The sequence below is a fragment of the Heteronotia binoei genome, chromosome 21 (assembly GCF_032191835.1).
Source record: "Heteronotia binoei isolate CCM8104 ecotype False Entrance Well chromosome 21, APGP_CSIRO_Hbin_v1, whole genome shotgun sequence".
Lineage (NCBI taxonomy): Eukaryota > Metazoa > Chordata > Lepidosauria > Squamata > Gekkonidae > Heteronotia > Heteronotia binoei.
In genome coordinates, this window is record NC_083243.1 from 91,382,285 (window position 1) to 91,396,750 (window position 14,466).

Consider the following 14,466-nt stretch of genomic DNA (forward strand, 5'->3'; position numbering starts at 1 on the left):
CTGCTTCACCCTGGTGTACTGCCTCCCCGCGTTGCTGGCCGTACGCCTTGGTGGCCCTCTCAAACGCCGTCGCCTCGTTGAAGGCTTGTTGTAGGGTGAGCTCTTCTTTTGCGAAGAGCTTCTGTTGCAGCCGTTCGTCTCGGAGGCCCCAGACGAAACGGTCCCTCAGGGCTTCGTCCCTCTTATCAAAACTGCAGTTCCCGGCGATTTGCCGAAGTGCCGCCAGGTAGACCGCCGCTGTCTCCCCCGACTTCTGGTCCCTCTTGTGGAAGAGGAATCGGCGGGCGACGATGGAGGGTTGGGGCGCAAAGTGGCCCGTGAGGAGTCTCACGATCTCCCCGTAGGATCTCTCGGTCAGCCTTTCTGGAGCGGAGAGGTTTCGTGCGATTTCGAAAGTCTCTTCCCCACAGACGCTCAGCAGGACGTCTCTCTTCCGGTCATCATCAGTGATCAAGTTCGCCCTCAGGTAGCACTCGACCCGTTCGGTGTAGGTCTCCCATCTCTCGGGGTGCTCTGGGTTGAATTCAGCAAGGTGGCCCGTCGTTACGCTAGAGTTCGCCATGGTGGCGGCGGGCTGCTCGGTCGTCGGTCTCTCACCTTCCTCGTCTCCGGCCAGGGCTGGTTCCCCGCGGGGTGGCCTGGCCTAGCTAGATCCCACCTTCGTCGCCAGTGTAGTGTACTGAGAGACGAGTCGTGGTGAAGGCATAAGTATTTAATAGCTAGCACACTACCGAACTGGTTAACACGCGGTCGGGTCCGCTAATATATACAAACATCCCGGAACATCCCCTTTGCTGGCCAGCCCAATCCTGGCCAGTTGAGCTTCCCGCCCTTGGAGCTGATTGGGGTGGCTTTCCCGCGCTGCGCAAGGCGACCCGCGGGCGGCTCGGGTTGCGCGGCGCTGTGCTGATTCCAATACTCTACAAGGGGAAAAATCAAAAAACAAAAGTGTAAACCCCACTGGAGTGCTCACTGGTTTGCCCTTGCAATCTGAAGAACAATCCAACTTTAGAGAGGAAAATTTGTGATTTATCCCTATAAAAATAGCTCTGATTTTTTTGGAAAAAAGGTATCAGTAATATTGGAAACAGTCTATATAAAATAACAGTAGTCAAACCACAATCATTTCCAGGACATGACCTGAAAGCACATGTTGCAACAACCCTGCTTTAGCTAACTGCTATCGCCTAGTCAGGGTCTGGATGTGAGATTGCTTAAATATCTAAAGCACGCTACCTTTAGTTCCTCAAAAAAAGAGGATGGATATAAATGTAATAAAGAAATAAGTACTATCATGCTTGTAGAAGACTTGTAAATGTTTGGATAGCAATATTTTATTACCTCATTCCCTGTGGACATGACTGCAACCACTGGAAACTTATTAACTTCAACTTCTGTTACCCCAACAGTTGCTAGGAGACCTATTTCTGATGGGCCCATGTGTGTTCCCTTGGCCAACACACATTCACCTCTTTTAATGTCATGTCCTATAGGTCTGAAAATGCACACAAAATGGAATACAATTGAAATGTATTCAAGTTAATAGACCGTTATCAAACAACTAACAAGATGAGATTTCAAAACCTATTCATACCAAACCACATTCAACTGACTGTTATCCTTATTTTCAAAACAAGTGTAAGGGTGACAACAAGCAATTCACTAACCTGATATCTTGGCCTGGTCGAGCCTGCACCAGAATACGCACCTCAAGTTCTTCAGTGCCCTGCATTTAAAGAAACAGTAAACATAATTTCTTACTAATTATTACATAGCTGCTATTTTATTATTAGACTGCATTGTGTATGAATGAATTTCAAATTTTGTTATTGTATAATCTCTACAAAGCATGTTATTAGATCCAAATATAACTGACTTTCAAAAATCTGTTGAAAAGAATGGTCCTAAGTCCACAATGCAGGAGAAAGATGATTCATTCTCCATTGTAGTACATCTTCTGTATTTTTAAAAGTGAGCAGGGGGTTGTATTCCTGACATAACTGCTTGTGACCCAGTTCAGTAGTCATAAAAAGTAATGACAAAATGCACGCATGTGTATATGTACCTCCTTCCACAAATGATATAGTACAGCTGTATAGTTGTAAACTGATTTATTAATCAATTACATTTCAATACATTTACAAATATTAACATTTCAAATAAAATGTTTTAAGAAGGTCTTGAAGGAAGGAAACAGTTTCTCTTAAGCTAAATCTTTATTTAGCACTCTGGAATGAGATCTGTGTAAGTCATGTTAAGTGTTGCAGCATTTACAGTTATACAACTCCAGCTGTCTCCTAAAAGCTCCACATCTCTTTCCAAATATTCTCTCCTGCTACACATGCTGATCCCTATCATTCTCTCCCTCAACCCAATGAAAAACAAATTATACCAATTCAATTTAGGTGGCAGAAACTGTAACACGTGTACAGTGTTCTGTGTTTCAAATATGTATTGCTGGAGTGTATACAGCCACACAGCTGGGACTATAGAATGCCTCCTATAGTGATGTTACCATGTACCATTTTATTATCACTCACATCATCTGATTCCCTGATGAGTTCTGTGTCTTCTACTTGCACCACAGCATCAGCACCACAGGGTATTGGAGCACCAGTTGTAACTCGCATTACCTGACCAGGCATCACAGTCTGAGTCGGCTGAAAAATATCACTCAAGATCAACTAATTTTTAAAAGAGAGGAAATCTGAGAGCTGCATGACACTGCAGAAATAATTAGCAATGTTAAAAATAACCTTTGAAATACAGATACTAATTTTCTTAACACATTGCAATTAGCACTAGTCACATGCTAGACAAAATAACACCTGTTCAGCCATCCTGTGTCTAAGGCTTTCTCATAGATACATACAGACAAAAACGGTTCCATTCATATATCAAACAAAGCCATTTTATTAAACCAGCTATGTGCACACCAGTTAAATGCTTCAACAGTTAAATGCTATTTCCAGTTAGTGACTGTACTATCATTATGTGTTACTCAATGAGTGAATAGGCCTTATTGGCATTCTCACAAGGCAATTTTGGCTATATAGTATAATTAACTCATAGAGGCTATAAAAGAACTACCTGAGTCTGGCAGATTCTAACCAGCAGGAGCACTATATATCATCCCACAGGTCTCAGACTGAGAGTGTACCTCTCTCCTAACTCTGCTCCTTTCAACTTGAGCAAGAGTCAGTATGTTCTCCTCAGCCAATTTCCCTCTGCTTTATGAAGGGCTTGTCCCAGGGGTGGCCAAACTGTGGCTCTTTCACACATATTGTGTGGCTCTCAAAGGCATTTCTCTCTTTAAATCACTTCTCCAAGCGAATCTAGCTGGTGGCTTGGAGAATGCATTTAAAGTTAAAGTTTTCTTTTCACTTTTCCCTCTCTCCCCCATCTGTTTTCCTTCCTTCCTGCCTGCCTGCTTCTCAAACATCTGATTTCATGTCTTGTGGGTCTCAAACATCTGATGTTTATGCAATGTGGCTTTTACGTTAAGCAAGTCTGGCCACCCCTGTCCTGTCCTTAGGGTTGCCAGGTCTGGGTTGGAAAATACCTGGAGACTTTGAGGGTGGAGAGGGTGGGGTTTGGGAAGGGGAGGGGCCTCAGCATGGTACAATGCCATAGAGGCCACCCTCCAAAGCAGCCATTTTCTCCAGGAGAGCTGATATCTGCCAGCTGGAGATCAGTTGTAAAAGCAGAAGATCTCCAGGTCCCAGGAGACTTAGCAGCCCTACCTGTCCTGAGGCCAGTTCCTTTAGATGTTCCACCCCTCTGGAACTCTCACAGGATCTAAGCAATTTCTGGGAGAAGCTGCTGCCATGTCCACATTCCAGCAGTGACTCTTCTCCTTGTTTCCCACTTGTGGCTCAAGGCTGCTTTCCACCTAATCATCAGTCAGTGGGCTGTTAAAGGTCCAGTCCCAGTCTATCATTGGAGCAGCAGCCTTTGTCCTGAAGGCACCATGTGGGTTGCTGCTTTGGTGTGTGCACCCTAAGGAGTCTCAGAGTGGCTTACAATAATCCTACCTTCCTCTTCCCACAACAGACACGCTGTGAGGTAGATGGGGCTGAGAGAACTGTAACTGACCCAAGGTCACCTGGCTGGCTTCATGTGGAGGAGTGCGGAATCAAATCCAGTTCTCCAGATAAGAGTTCACCACTCTTAACCACTATACCATACTATCACTCACTATGTAATCTTACAATATAAACCTCTGTCATTTGTGGTATTCTACATAAGTAACTGACACAACTTTTCTTTGTTTAGTAGTGACCTAGCCTAACTGCATTTTTTTCCCATATATGATGTGACTGGGTTGGATCTAAGGATTTCCTTCTTTTAAGAGAGGAATTGTCCTCCACCAAAGGAAGTTTCCTCAGTTAGCAGAAGGGAACCTTCAGACCCAACCCACTATGTTCATGACAAATGAAGAAATGCCTCTGATATTAAAATTATCACAAGGAAAACATATTGCACTCACTTGCTCACCAGCTTGGGATTCCCCAATGATGAAACGATCCCCAGGTCCATCAGCAGCTGTGAAATAACACAGCAGCAAGGTAATTATAATTGTAGACAAATCATAGAATTATTGCTATTATTATACTCATTCTACTATATGTTTTTATATTTTTATGTGTTTGTACTATGTTTCATTTAATTTTTAAATGCTCTTAATGTTTTGCTTTAATGTTTGCTGCCTTGGAAACCCTGAACTGGGAGAAAAGGTGACTCATAAATGTTTTAAATAACTAAAAGAAAATAAATAAAACAATGCGGATGTTTTTGCTTCCAAATTTGAGCATTTTCACAAGTTGCAACCATTGTTCCCTCTAAGCTGAGTTAGTGTGAGCTAGCTCACAGTTTTTTAGCTTCTGGCTTACACATTTTTGTTTTAGCTCAGAAACAGTGGCCCCAGAGCAAACTAATGTATGCAGTAGCTCACAACTTGAATGCCAGCTCATGAAGTAGAAGTTTTGCTCACAAGACTCTACAGCTTAGAGGGAGTACTGGTTGCAACATAATGCAGTAATCATAACTGGATTTATGCAACAGGGTGCAAGTGCTCCCAAACTCTGTTAACCTCCTCCCCTCAATTCCATTTTAAGATTTCGTAGCACAAACTTTTTTACAAGTTTTATTTATTTAGAGTTTGGCTTTAAGAAGTAAAAAGCATTTACTGCGTTGTTTCAGTTTCTGAGCATTCTCTCTCTTTTTTTAATTGACTGATCATTTACGCCATGACCTTTCAAAATGTGTCTGTTGGAAAAACACTATTATTTATTTTTGCTTTAAAAAAACCAACAACACAGATTCCTAAAGCGTGACATAAAATAAACCCTCTGATAGTGCAAGTTGGGTTGGTTACCGAAAACCCCCTGGCATGTCCCCTCATGAGCTTCAGGGGTGGCTTGTTCTGAGAATCTTAGTCTGGATATGACCTTCCCAAGAGTCATTGAAAATCCTACCATTGGAACAGCCTGGCAGAGACTGGGTCAGAATAGGTTGTGCCTTCCCCTGACCACTCCCTCTCTTATTTATCTTCCATGGAGACAGATCAAGATGGGTAGCTGTGTCAGTTTGTCTGTAGCAACAGGAAAGTATAAAAGTCCAGTAGCACCTTACAAACCAACACAATTTGTTCACTTGACCATAAATTTTAAGTCTTTAAGGTGCTACTGAACTGTTTTTTCTTTGTCTGAAGCTATGAAGTCTGAAGCAAAGTTGGAATGGTGAAAGAGGACAGAGCGTCTACATTGAATGCAAGTCTTGGGGCCTGCCAGGTCTAGAGGAAAAGTTGCAGTGGCTGGTCCTGGGATCTGAGGAATAACAGCCAGGGTCCTCAGAAAAATGCAACTGGTACCTGCAGCTCTTCCAGGGTATGGAAAAAGTATAGAGGGGGAGAAGGAATTGTAGTCCCTTTGTCTATTGTGTGTTCTTTTTTTGCACTTTTTTCATTCAGATGCTATTTAATGTGCTTCGGCACTTTCTGAATAATAAAGGCAGAGAGTTGGAGTGAAGCCCCATTGATAATTGAGGGAAGTGAAGGGGAGAGCTACCCTCTGAAAGCTAATGAGCCTTCACATTGCCCCCTCTGCTGCCTTGGGGATCTTTTCTCATGGCCAAGGCCAGTGGAGGTGCTAGGGAAGCACTCTTTCAGTGCTGGTACTTTCAAGGGCTTTCTGGCCTTGTATAGTTGGGGGAGTGAGAGGTGCTAGCGTGCATGAACTGCAGGTGGCCTACTGACGGGCCCAACTGCTATGGGTGCTTTGGAGTGAGAAAGAGCCTGCTGTCCACTCCCAGTCCCTGCCAGTGCTTTGGTGGGTGAGAAGAATAGGGCTGCCAGCCCCAGATTGGGAAATACCTGGAGATTTTGGGTGTGGAGCCTGAGGAGGGGAAGGGGAGGGACTTCAGTGGGTATAATACCATAGGTTCTGACTTTCAAAGTGGTCTTTTTCTCCAGATGAACTGATCTGTATCACCTGGAGATCAGCTGTAGTAGCAGATCACCAGCCACCACCTGGAGGTTGGCAGCTCTAGAAGAGAGTGGCAGCTGAAGAAGACACAAAGGTTGCCATTGTGGAGGTTTGTACCAAGGCACTGGAAAATGAAGGAGCAATGCTGTCCTCCTGAAGCAACTCATTGCCAATGGCTACTGTGGGACATTCTTTCCAAGACAGCTTTTTCTCCCCCACCCCCCGGCTCCTGCTAGCAAGCAGAAGGGATGGAATTGCTGCTGATTTCTTAAGGTGTTTCAGCATTTTCTCCTGCTTTTCCATAAATAAGATGAAAGAGCTGTAAACTTTGCAGAAAGGCACAGGAAGCCAAAAGCAGAGCTACTACTCTTTATTGATACTAAATTGGGAGGGGTTGCAAATACAGTAGAAGACAGAAACAGGATACAGGACGACCTTGACAGCCTGGAAAACTAGGCTAAAACCAATAAAATGAATTTTAACAGGGATAAATGTAAAGTTCTGCAATTCGGTAGGAAAAATCCCATGCATAGTTATAGTATGTGTGAAAAGGATCTAGGGGTCTTAGTGGATCATACGCTGAACATGAGTCAACAGTGTGATGCAGTGGCTAAAAAAGGCAAATGCAATTTTGGGCTGCATCAACAGAAGTATGGTGTCCAGATCACGTGATGTGATGGTATCGCTTTACTCTGCTCTGGTAAGACCTCACCTGGAGTATTCTGTTTAGTTTTGGACACCACATTTTAAGAAGGATATAGACAAGCTGGAACAGGTCCAGAGGAGGGTGACGAAGATGGTGAGGGGTCTAGAGACCAAGTCCTATGAGGAGAGGTTGAAGGAGCTGGGCATGTTTAGCCTGGAGAGGCAGTGCCTGAGAGGTGATATGATCACCATCTTCAACTACTTGAAGGGCTGTCATCTAGAGAAGGGGTCCCCAACCCCTGGGCCACAGACTGGCCCCGGTCTGTGGCCTGTTTCTGAGTTGGCTGTGCAGCCGCCTGCCCACCCCACCAGCGCAGCCTCGTCGTCACCGCACTCAGCCTCACTGTCCCCCGTTTATACCACTTTAAGGACAGGGAAGGTGCCATGAAGTGCTTTCCTGGCCGACCTCCCCCGCCCCCTGCTGATCAGCTGATCCAATCAGCAGGGAAACCTGCAGCAGCAGCGGCAAGCGACCGCTGAAACAGCTGCGCTGCCGTATTTTTCCGGCCGATTGGATCAGCTGATCGATGGGGGGGGGGAGGTCGGTCTGGAAGGCGCTTTACCTTCCCTGGCCTTAAAGTGGTAAAAACAGGAGGTGGTGAGGCTACGTGGGGACGGGCGGCAAGGCTGTGGGGGCTAGGGCAGAGGAGGGAGGAGGAAACGGGGGGAGGAGGAGGAGGCGGCGCCGCGGGGGGGGGGCAGCTGCTGGCTCTGGGGCCGGTCCCTGGGATAAAAAAAGTTGAGGGCCTCTGATCTAGAGGATGCTGTGGAATTTTCTGTGGCCCCAGAAGGTAGGACCAGAACCAATGGGTTGAAATTAAACCAAAAGAGTTTCCGGCTCAACATTAGGAAGAACTTCCTGACTGTTAGAGCGATTCCTCAGTGGAACAGGCTTCCTCGGGAGGTGGTGGGCTCTCTGTCCTTGGAGGTTTTTAAACAGAGGCTAGATGGCCATCTGATAGCAATGAAGATCCTGTGAATTTGGGGTAGGTATTTGTGGGTTTCCTGCATTGTGCAGGGGGTTGAACTAGATGACCCTGGAGGTCCCTTCCAACTCTATGATTCTATGATTGTGCTCTGTTTTCCCTGTGCTTCTAGTAGCTGTAGTGCAGAACTGCATTAGAAGTGAAATTAATCAGACACATTCTGCGGGTAGCCTGATGCTGGCTTCAGGGGTCCTCCAGGTAACTTGGGCCTGGGAATTTTGTGCCCTAGCTTCCTCCCCCCGAGGCCCTAGAGTACCTCAGAACTCACAAGCAATGGACTTATTACAAGTTCCTTGGGCCAAGCTACAATGTTATGATTTTTAGCCAGTTGTATCTTGGCTCCTTGACCTGACTTTGAACCAGTCAGTCACATGTCTCCCTGTCAGCCATGGTCCCAGTCCAAACTAGGACCCTGCATGAGTTGGAAAATTACTTCCCAGCAAGTAGCTTGCCACTGATGTTTGAATGTCAGATACAAAGTCAAGTTAGGGTACAGAGACACAGTACATTAAAATCATAACATATAGATGGTCCTACAGATAACCTAGTAATTTTCCATCTGGTAGGACAGAAGGGATTTGAAAGTACTTAAAAGGGAAACTTTCAGAAAAAAAGAGGAAGACAATTTTAGAATGGGAAAGCTTTAAGTAAGAAGAGAAACTTGGCTTGTAATAGCCAGAAATAGCTTGGATAAAGAGGCCAAAATAAGGAACTTCAATGAGAAAGTCTATAAGTGAAAAAGAATAAAACAGAAGTCTATTCTGCCTAAAGAACACACCATCATAAAGGGGCAGAGGGGATGATGTTTACCACTTATTTTATTTTCTCTTGCCCATTTGTGAAATAATTTTTGCTTACATACTTTCCTTTTTTTTGTAACCAATGATACTACCTCTAAATGATAATAATTATTTTTTTATGGTATAAGTTTATGATTATCTTTCTGTACCCATATAAAAGCCTAATTTGGCCTCTGCTTACCAATCTACAAAGAGAGAGTCTCCTGCTTGGATCTGAACTCTAACAAGCAAGATTTTCAGGGCTTCTCCCTATGTCCCAGATAATTTGGAATATGTGGTGATGAAAGGCATGGGGAGGTGTCTTAATTTTAAGAATTTTAAAAGACAAAAATAGAGAATTTAGATTCCAGAAAACTAATCAGGCATCTCTTTAAAATAGTCTGGGAATTGTGGTGGTTAAAGGAATCTTATTTTGGGGGATGGTTAGTAGAAGAAACTCATTAAAGACTAACGGCTTGGGACCTGATCCAGTTAGTTAAATTCTGCAAAGCCAATGGCAGAATGAGGTGTGTGTGGAGGGTGATGGTGGCCTGTTTTGGCACAGTCATTATGGAAACTCTCAGAACCCTCAAGTCTCAAATAAGAACATGTATTTTCATTCACTAATCTGTATGGAGATAGTGACATTCAGTGAAATGCAATGTAATTTTTCAAAGACTAGCTTTCCACACACACCTTCCCCCTCCCAGTTGGCTACTGCCAGTAAAAATCAAGCCGCTGCCTTGGAAAGAGAATGCTAAAAGAGACTGGCATGTAGAATTTGAGTTCAGATACAGATAGTAAGTATTTTGGCTTTTGGAAGAAGCTATTATACAACGAAACGTGACAGGACAATTATAGGACAGGTAGCACGTGAAGGACAATTATACCCTTCAAGTTGACTGTTTTGTATGGACTCCTAATACGCCTCTGAATAATGGACAGATGTTTACAATTTAGTGATTAAGGAGAATTTTGGAGCCATATATATATATATATATATATATATTGCACTTACATTTTGGTGCTGTGCTTGTCAGTGTTATTTGTACTTTGTGTATTTGTGAATGAATTTTTGATACTTCGTATATTTGAGAGTTATTATTTTCCTAGCACAGTTGTTTGATATAGCCTAGTAAAAATCAGCTGGCAGATTTGTTCTTTCCCCACTTTTCTATAGTTAGTTTTAGACTAATTCTAAATAAGTCTTTTCCAAGATGATTGCCTGCCTGATTGCCACATAGTCTCAGTCTATTTATCACCAGAATGTGGATGGGCCCTAATGTGTACAGAGATAATTTTTACGATAACGTAGACACCAATCGCTTCTTTCCTTTCAGTGTTTTCTCACTATAATGGCCTGCAGCTCAGCAGTGGGTCTCCTGAAGTATTCTGGTAGGGTCATGCCATATGGGGGAACCACTCTCTACTGGGCCCTGCCAAACACATCTGGCAACATTTCTAAAATGCAAGGAATATGTCTGGATTTTTTTCACACACTAGTATCCTTACTAACAGTGACAAAAAAGCAAAAGAAACCATAGCAGAACAGTAGAACCACAAAATTAAAAGTGAAACTGATTTACTTCCAGTCTAATACATTTATTGGACTACAATAAGAACAAGTATAAATAAAGCTTATGAACCTTAGATGAATATGAATCTGTCCATCTTTATGTACTCTAGCTACACTTGAATATGCATTAGTTACAAAACAGCTGGAGCACCTTAGATGCTAATTTATAAAGCCTTCAGTGAAAGTAATAACAGTTGTAATCTCAGATAAGAGCTACAGATAACAAACTTTTTGAAGACCATTTAAATTATATTAAAACAGCTTGAGTAAGATTGCTTAGAGTAAGGACTACAGACTGAAGGCACAGTCTGGCAGTGTTTCTGAAGTTAAACATGATATGTGCTGGATTAATCCTTGGATGGAACTCTGCTTGGGAATGTCTTCCATGCTGCCAAGTTCCACCAGAGAAAAAAGGCATGGCATAAATTTAATAAATAAATAATATATCCTTGGATCTTTGGCCATCATTGGACTTGCTGCTCTATACAGCATATAGCTTCGATCTGTCAGAGCATTTCTGCAGACAGAATTTCTGCCTGTAGATAGTGAGTTTCTCCCCTCTTGCTGTAGTGCTACATGCCCCCTGAAATGCTGACTGAGAGCAGAATTTCAGGTGACATTTGGGGCTGCAGTGGATGGGGAAATGAGAAAGTCACCATCTGCAAGTAAAAAAACTTCTGCCATGGAGAAACACTGGTTATGCCTAGATAAGCAAGTAATCCACTATAAAGCTAGATGTATAAGAATCAACTTAATGGGCAAAATCATAAGCACTTACCTCTGACGGCATAACCATCTTTTACTGAAGCTGGAAATGGTGGTAGGTTGTCTTTTGCATAAACATCTTGGGCAAGAACTCTGCCCATTCCATCTAACAGAGGTGGGAGAGACAGAAAGAAGAAACAAATCCTTGTTAGAAAATTCAGAGTAAAAAGACTAAATCTGCACGTTTCTACTGATTAAGTTCATCTATAGATAACACCTCTCCGTTAACTTTTGGTTTCTGCAAATATCAATAAAGTGATTTGAAAAACTTAAGATTCAAATAAAGAAGTAAGATATGTGGTTCAATCAATCTCCAGTTTGCATAAGGATTATCATGGTAGTGTTTTACCCATAGTTTAATAGCTAGACTGTGTGCAGGCAACTAAGAAACAAATTATTTATCTATTACCTGAAAAACCATTTTAAAAATACACTAAAAACCAACTTAGAAAAGATAATATTTTGTGCTAGATGTTATTGCAGAATTGTGAGCAGAACAGTAATATGGTTTTTTTTCTTTAGATAGGTACCTTACTAGTAACACATTACTAGTTGGAGAGATTTTAGACCTTTTGAAATCAATTTTGTTAATGATGTACAGATTGATTAAAAAAACTAGAGGGATAATGCTTCTATACTCTGTGAAAAGCATCAAGTATATCAATACAGCAACATTTTAAGCATATGTCTATTTATTCAGAAATATGAATATGTAGAATAAAGCAGGTTACATTGTATGTATGACAATGACTGAATTAGGCTTGCCAGCCTCCAGATGGAGTGTGGAGATCTCAGCTCCCCTGGAGAAAATAGGAAAATAATCAAATCACCGGTCAACAATAAATATTCACTCTCATTGTATGTACATGCTATTGATTTAGTGCAAATATAAGACAAAATAAAGAACGAAGGAACAAATAAGGTATTTGTACTCCCCCAAATTATACACTTAAATGTTTCTGCATAGGAAAGACAGGTTGCTTACCTGTAACTGTAGATCTTCGAGTGGTCATCTGTGCATTCACACCCATGGGATAGTGCCTGCGCCCGGGATTTTTCCGCGCTCGGTGCCAATGGGCATGCGCAGGCGTCCCAGTATACATGCTCACTGGCACCAGCGCGGGGATCCCGCCAGTTCCTTCCTGACGGCCGGAAGCCCCTACTGGAGGGAGACCGTCAGCAGTGGGGAAGGAGGGCGGGTAGTGTGAATGCACAGATGACCACTCGAAGATCTACAGTTACAGGCAAGCAACCTGTCTATCTTATTCGTGGTCTCTGTGCTTCACACCCATGGGAGATTAGCAAGCAAGACATACCTGGAGGCGGGAAGACGTTCAACCGGAAGAAACAGCTTGCAGCACCACAGTTCCCAACCGAGTCCTCTGCTGAGCATGCACGTCCAGCGCGTAGTGCTTCATGAAGGCATGCGGAGAAGACCAGGTGGCAGCCTTGCAGACATCAGAAAGGGACACACCTCTCAGGAACGCCACCGACGTGGCCATCGCTCTTGTGGAGTGTCCATGAACAGGCCCAGGTAGCGGCTTCTTTGCCAACAAATAACAGAGTTTAATCATCTCAGTGAGCCATTTTGAGAGCCTCTGAGATGAAATCCTGGAACCTAACTTGGGAGCAGCATACGAAACAAAAAGCTGCTTGTCCTTACGAAACACCTTTGAATGTTTCAAATAAAACAGTAAAGCACGCTTAACGTCTAGAGCATGCAACCTACGTTCCTCGCCCGAGGAAGGGCTAGGGTAAAAAGTGGGCAACCAAACTTCTAAATTGAGGTGGAACTGAGAGACCACCTTCGGAAGAAAACTAATGTCCGGAGCCAAGAAAACTCCAGCCACTCTAAAAACAAGATAAGGGTACTCACACCGCATTGCCGTGAGCTCCCCAACACGACGTGCTGATGTGATGGCAACCAAAAATGCAGCCTTCCACGACAAGAGCTGCAAAGAGCATGTCACCATCGGCTCAAAGAGGTGACGGGTTAGTTTGTCCAGCACTAAAGTCAAGTCCCACAACCGTGGGGGCGATCTTGACGGTGGATGCAGCCTAAACAACCCCTTCAAAAATTTCTTGGACTGAGGGTGTGCGAAAACGGAGTACCCCTCCACCGGATCATGGAAGGCAGATATTGCCGCCAAATAAACTTTGATGGAGGAGAAAAACAGGCCCGCATCCACTAGGGACAGCAAAAAATCAAAAATTGCCGCCAATCCCACCCTGCTAGGTGAGACCGAAGGGTCAACTAAAAACTTGGTAAATCTCTGCCACTTCCTGTCAAAGGAAGCGCGGGTGGACGGTTTTCTGCTGTTCATAAGAACTTGCTGGACCCTGTCAGAGAACCCTACTGGTCGATGAACCACGCTGTCAGCTTCAGATGGGGCACGTTATGATGGAGTACATGCCCGCCCTGAGCTGACAGAAGGTCCGGCTCTGCCGGGAACTGGTAGAAGACCCCCCTCGAGAGTTGGAGCAGGATCGCGAACCAGTTCTGGCGAGGCCACCAGGGAGTCACCAGGATGCAGCGTGGTCTCTCCCTTGCTATTTTGTTGACCACCTTCGTCAACAACAGCAGAGGTGGAAACCAGCCCTCCCAAGGAAGCAGGAGCCCGTCTCCCAGAGATGTTGGATCCGCTCCCACTCTGGAACAGAACCTGGGGCATTTTTTGTTCTCGGCCATGGCAAAGACATCCAGCTGCGGGTACCCCCAAAGCTGAAATACAGGCTTCAGGAAACGCCACTGCAGTTTCCACTCGTGTGGGTAAGCCCCACCTCTGCTGAGGGAGTCTGCCTGAACGTTGAGGACCCCTGGAACATGCGCCGCCTTCACGAAGATCTCGTACTGGAGACACTCCAACCAGAGATCCATCGCCAATGCGCAGAGCCGACGAGACACTGTCCCCCCTGCCTGTTGATGTAGCACGGGGCAGTGGTATTGTCCGTAAGCAGCGCTACAGTCTTCCCCGCCACTAGGGGACGGAAAGAGTGTAGGGCAAAGTGAACTGCCAGTAGTTCCAGGTAGTTTATATAGAACTGAGTCAGTTTTGGCGGCCACTGCCCCCCCCCACACACACACAGGCCTTCCATGTGGGCCCCCCAACCCCACAAGGAAGCATCTGTGGTGATAGTCACAGTGGGAGTTGGCAGATGGAAGGGAGCTC

At 44.3% G+C, this 14,466-nt stretch overlaps 1 protein-coding gene across 16 annotated transcripts in view; it reads right to left on the reverse strand.

Annotated features, from left to right (window-relative positions):
* LOC132589015 (gephyrin) overlaps window positions 1-14,466 on the reverse strand; it is a 680,040-nt gene that overhangs the window by 69,385 nt on the left and 596,189 nt on the right. For all 16 annotated transcript variants that reach the window (XM_060261532.1, XM_060261538.1, XM_060261529.1 and 13 more), the window contains 5 exons: window positions 11,310-11,402; window positions 4,490-4,545; window positions 2,541-2,660; window positions 1,668-1,726; window positions 1,342-1,495 (listed from right to left, as the gene is read on the reverse strand). In XM_060261532.1, coding sequence (XP_060117515.1) covers window positions 1,342-1,495; window positions 1,668-1,726; window positions 2,541-2,660; window positions 4,490-4,545; window positions 11,310-11,402 — 482 coding nt within the window. The remainder of the gene's footprint in view (window positions 1-1,341; window positions 1,496-1,667; window positions 1,727-2,540; window positions 2,661-4,489; window positions 4,546-11,309; window positions 11,403-14,466) is intronic.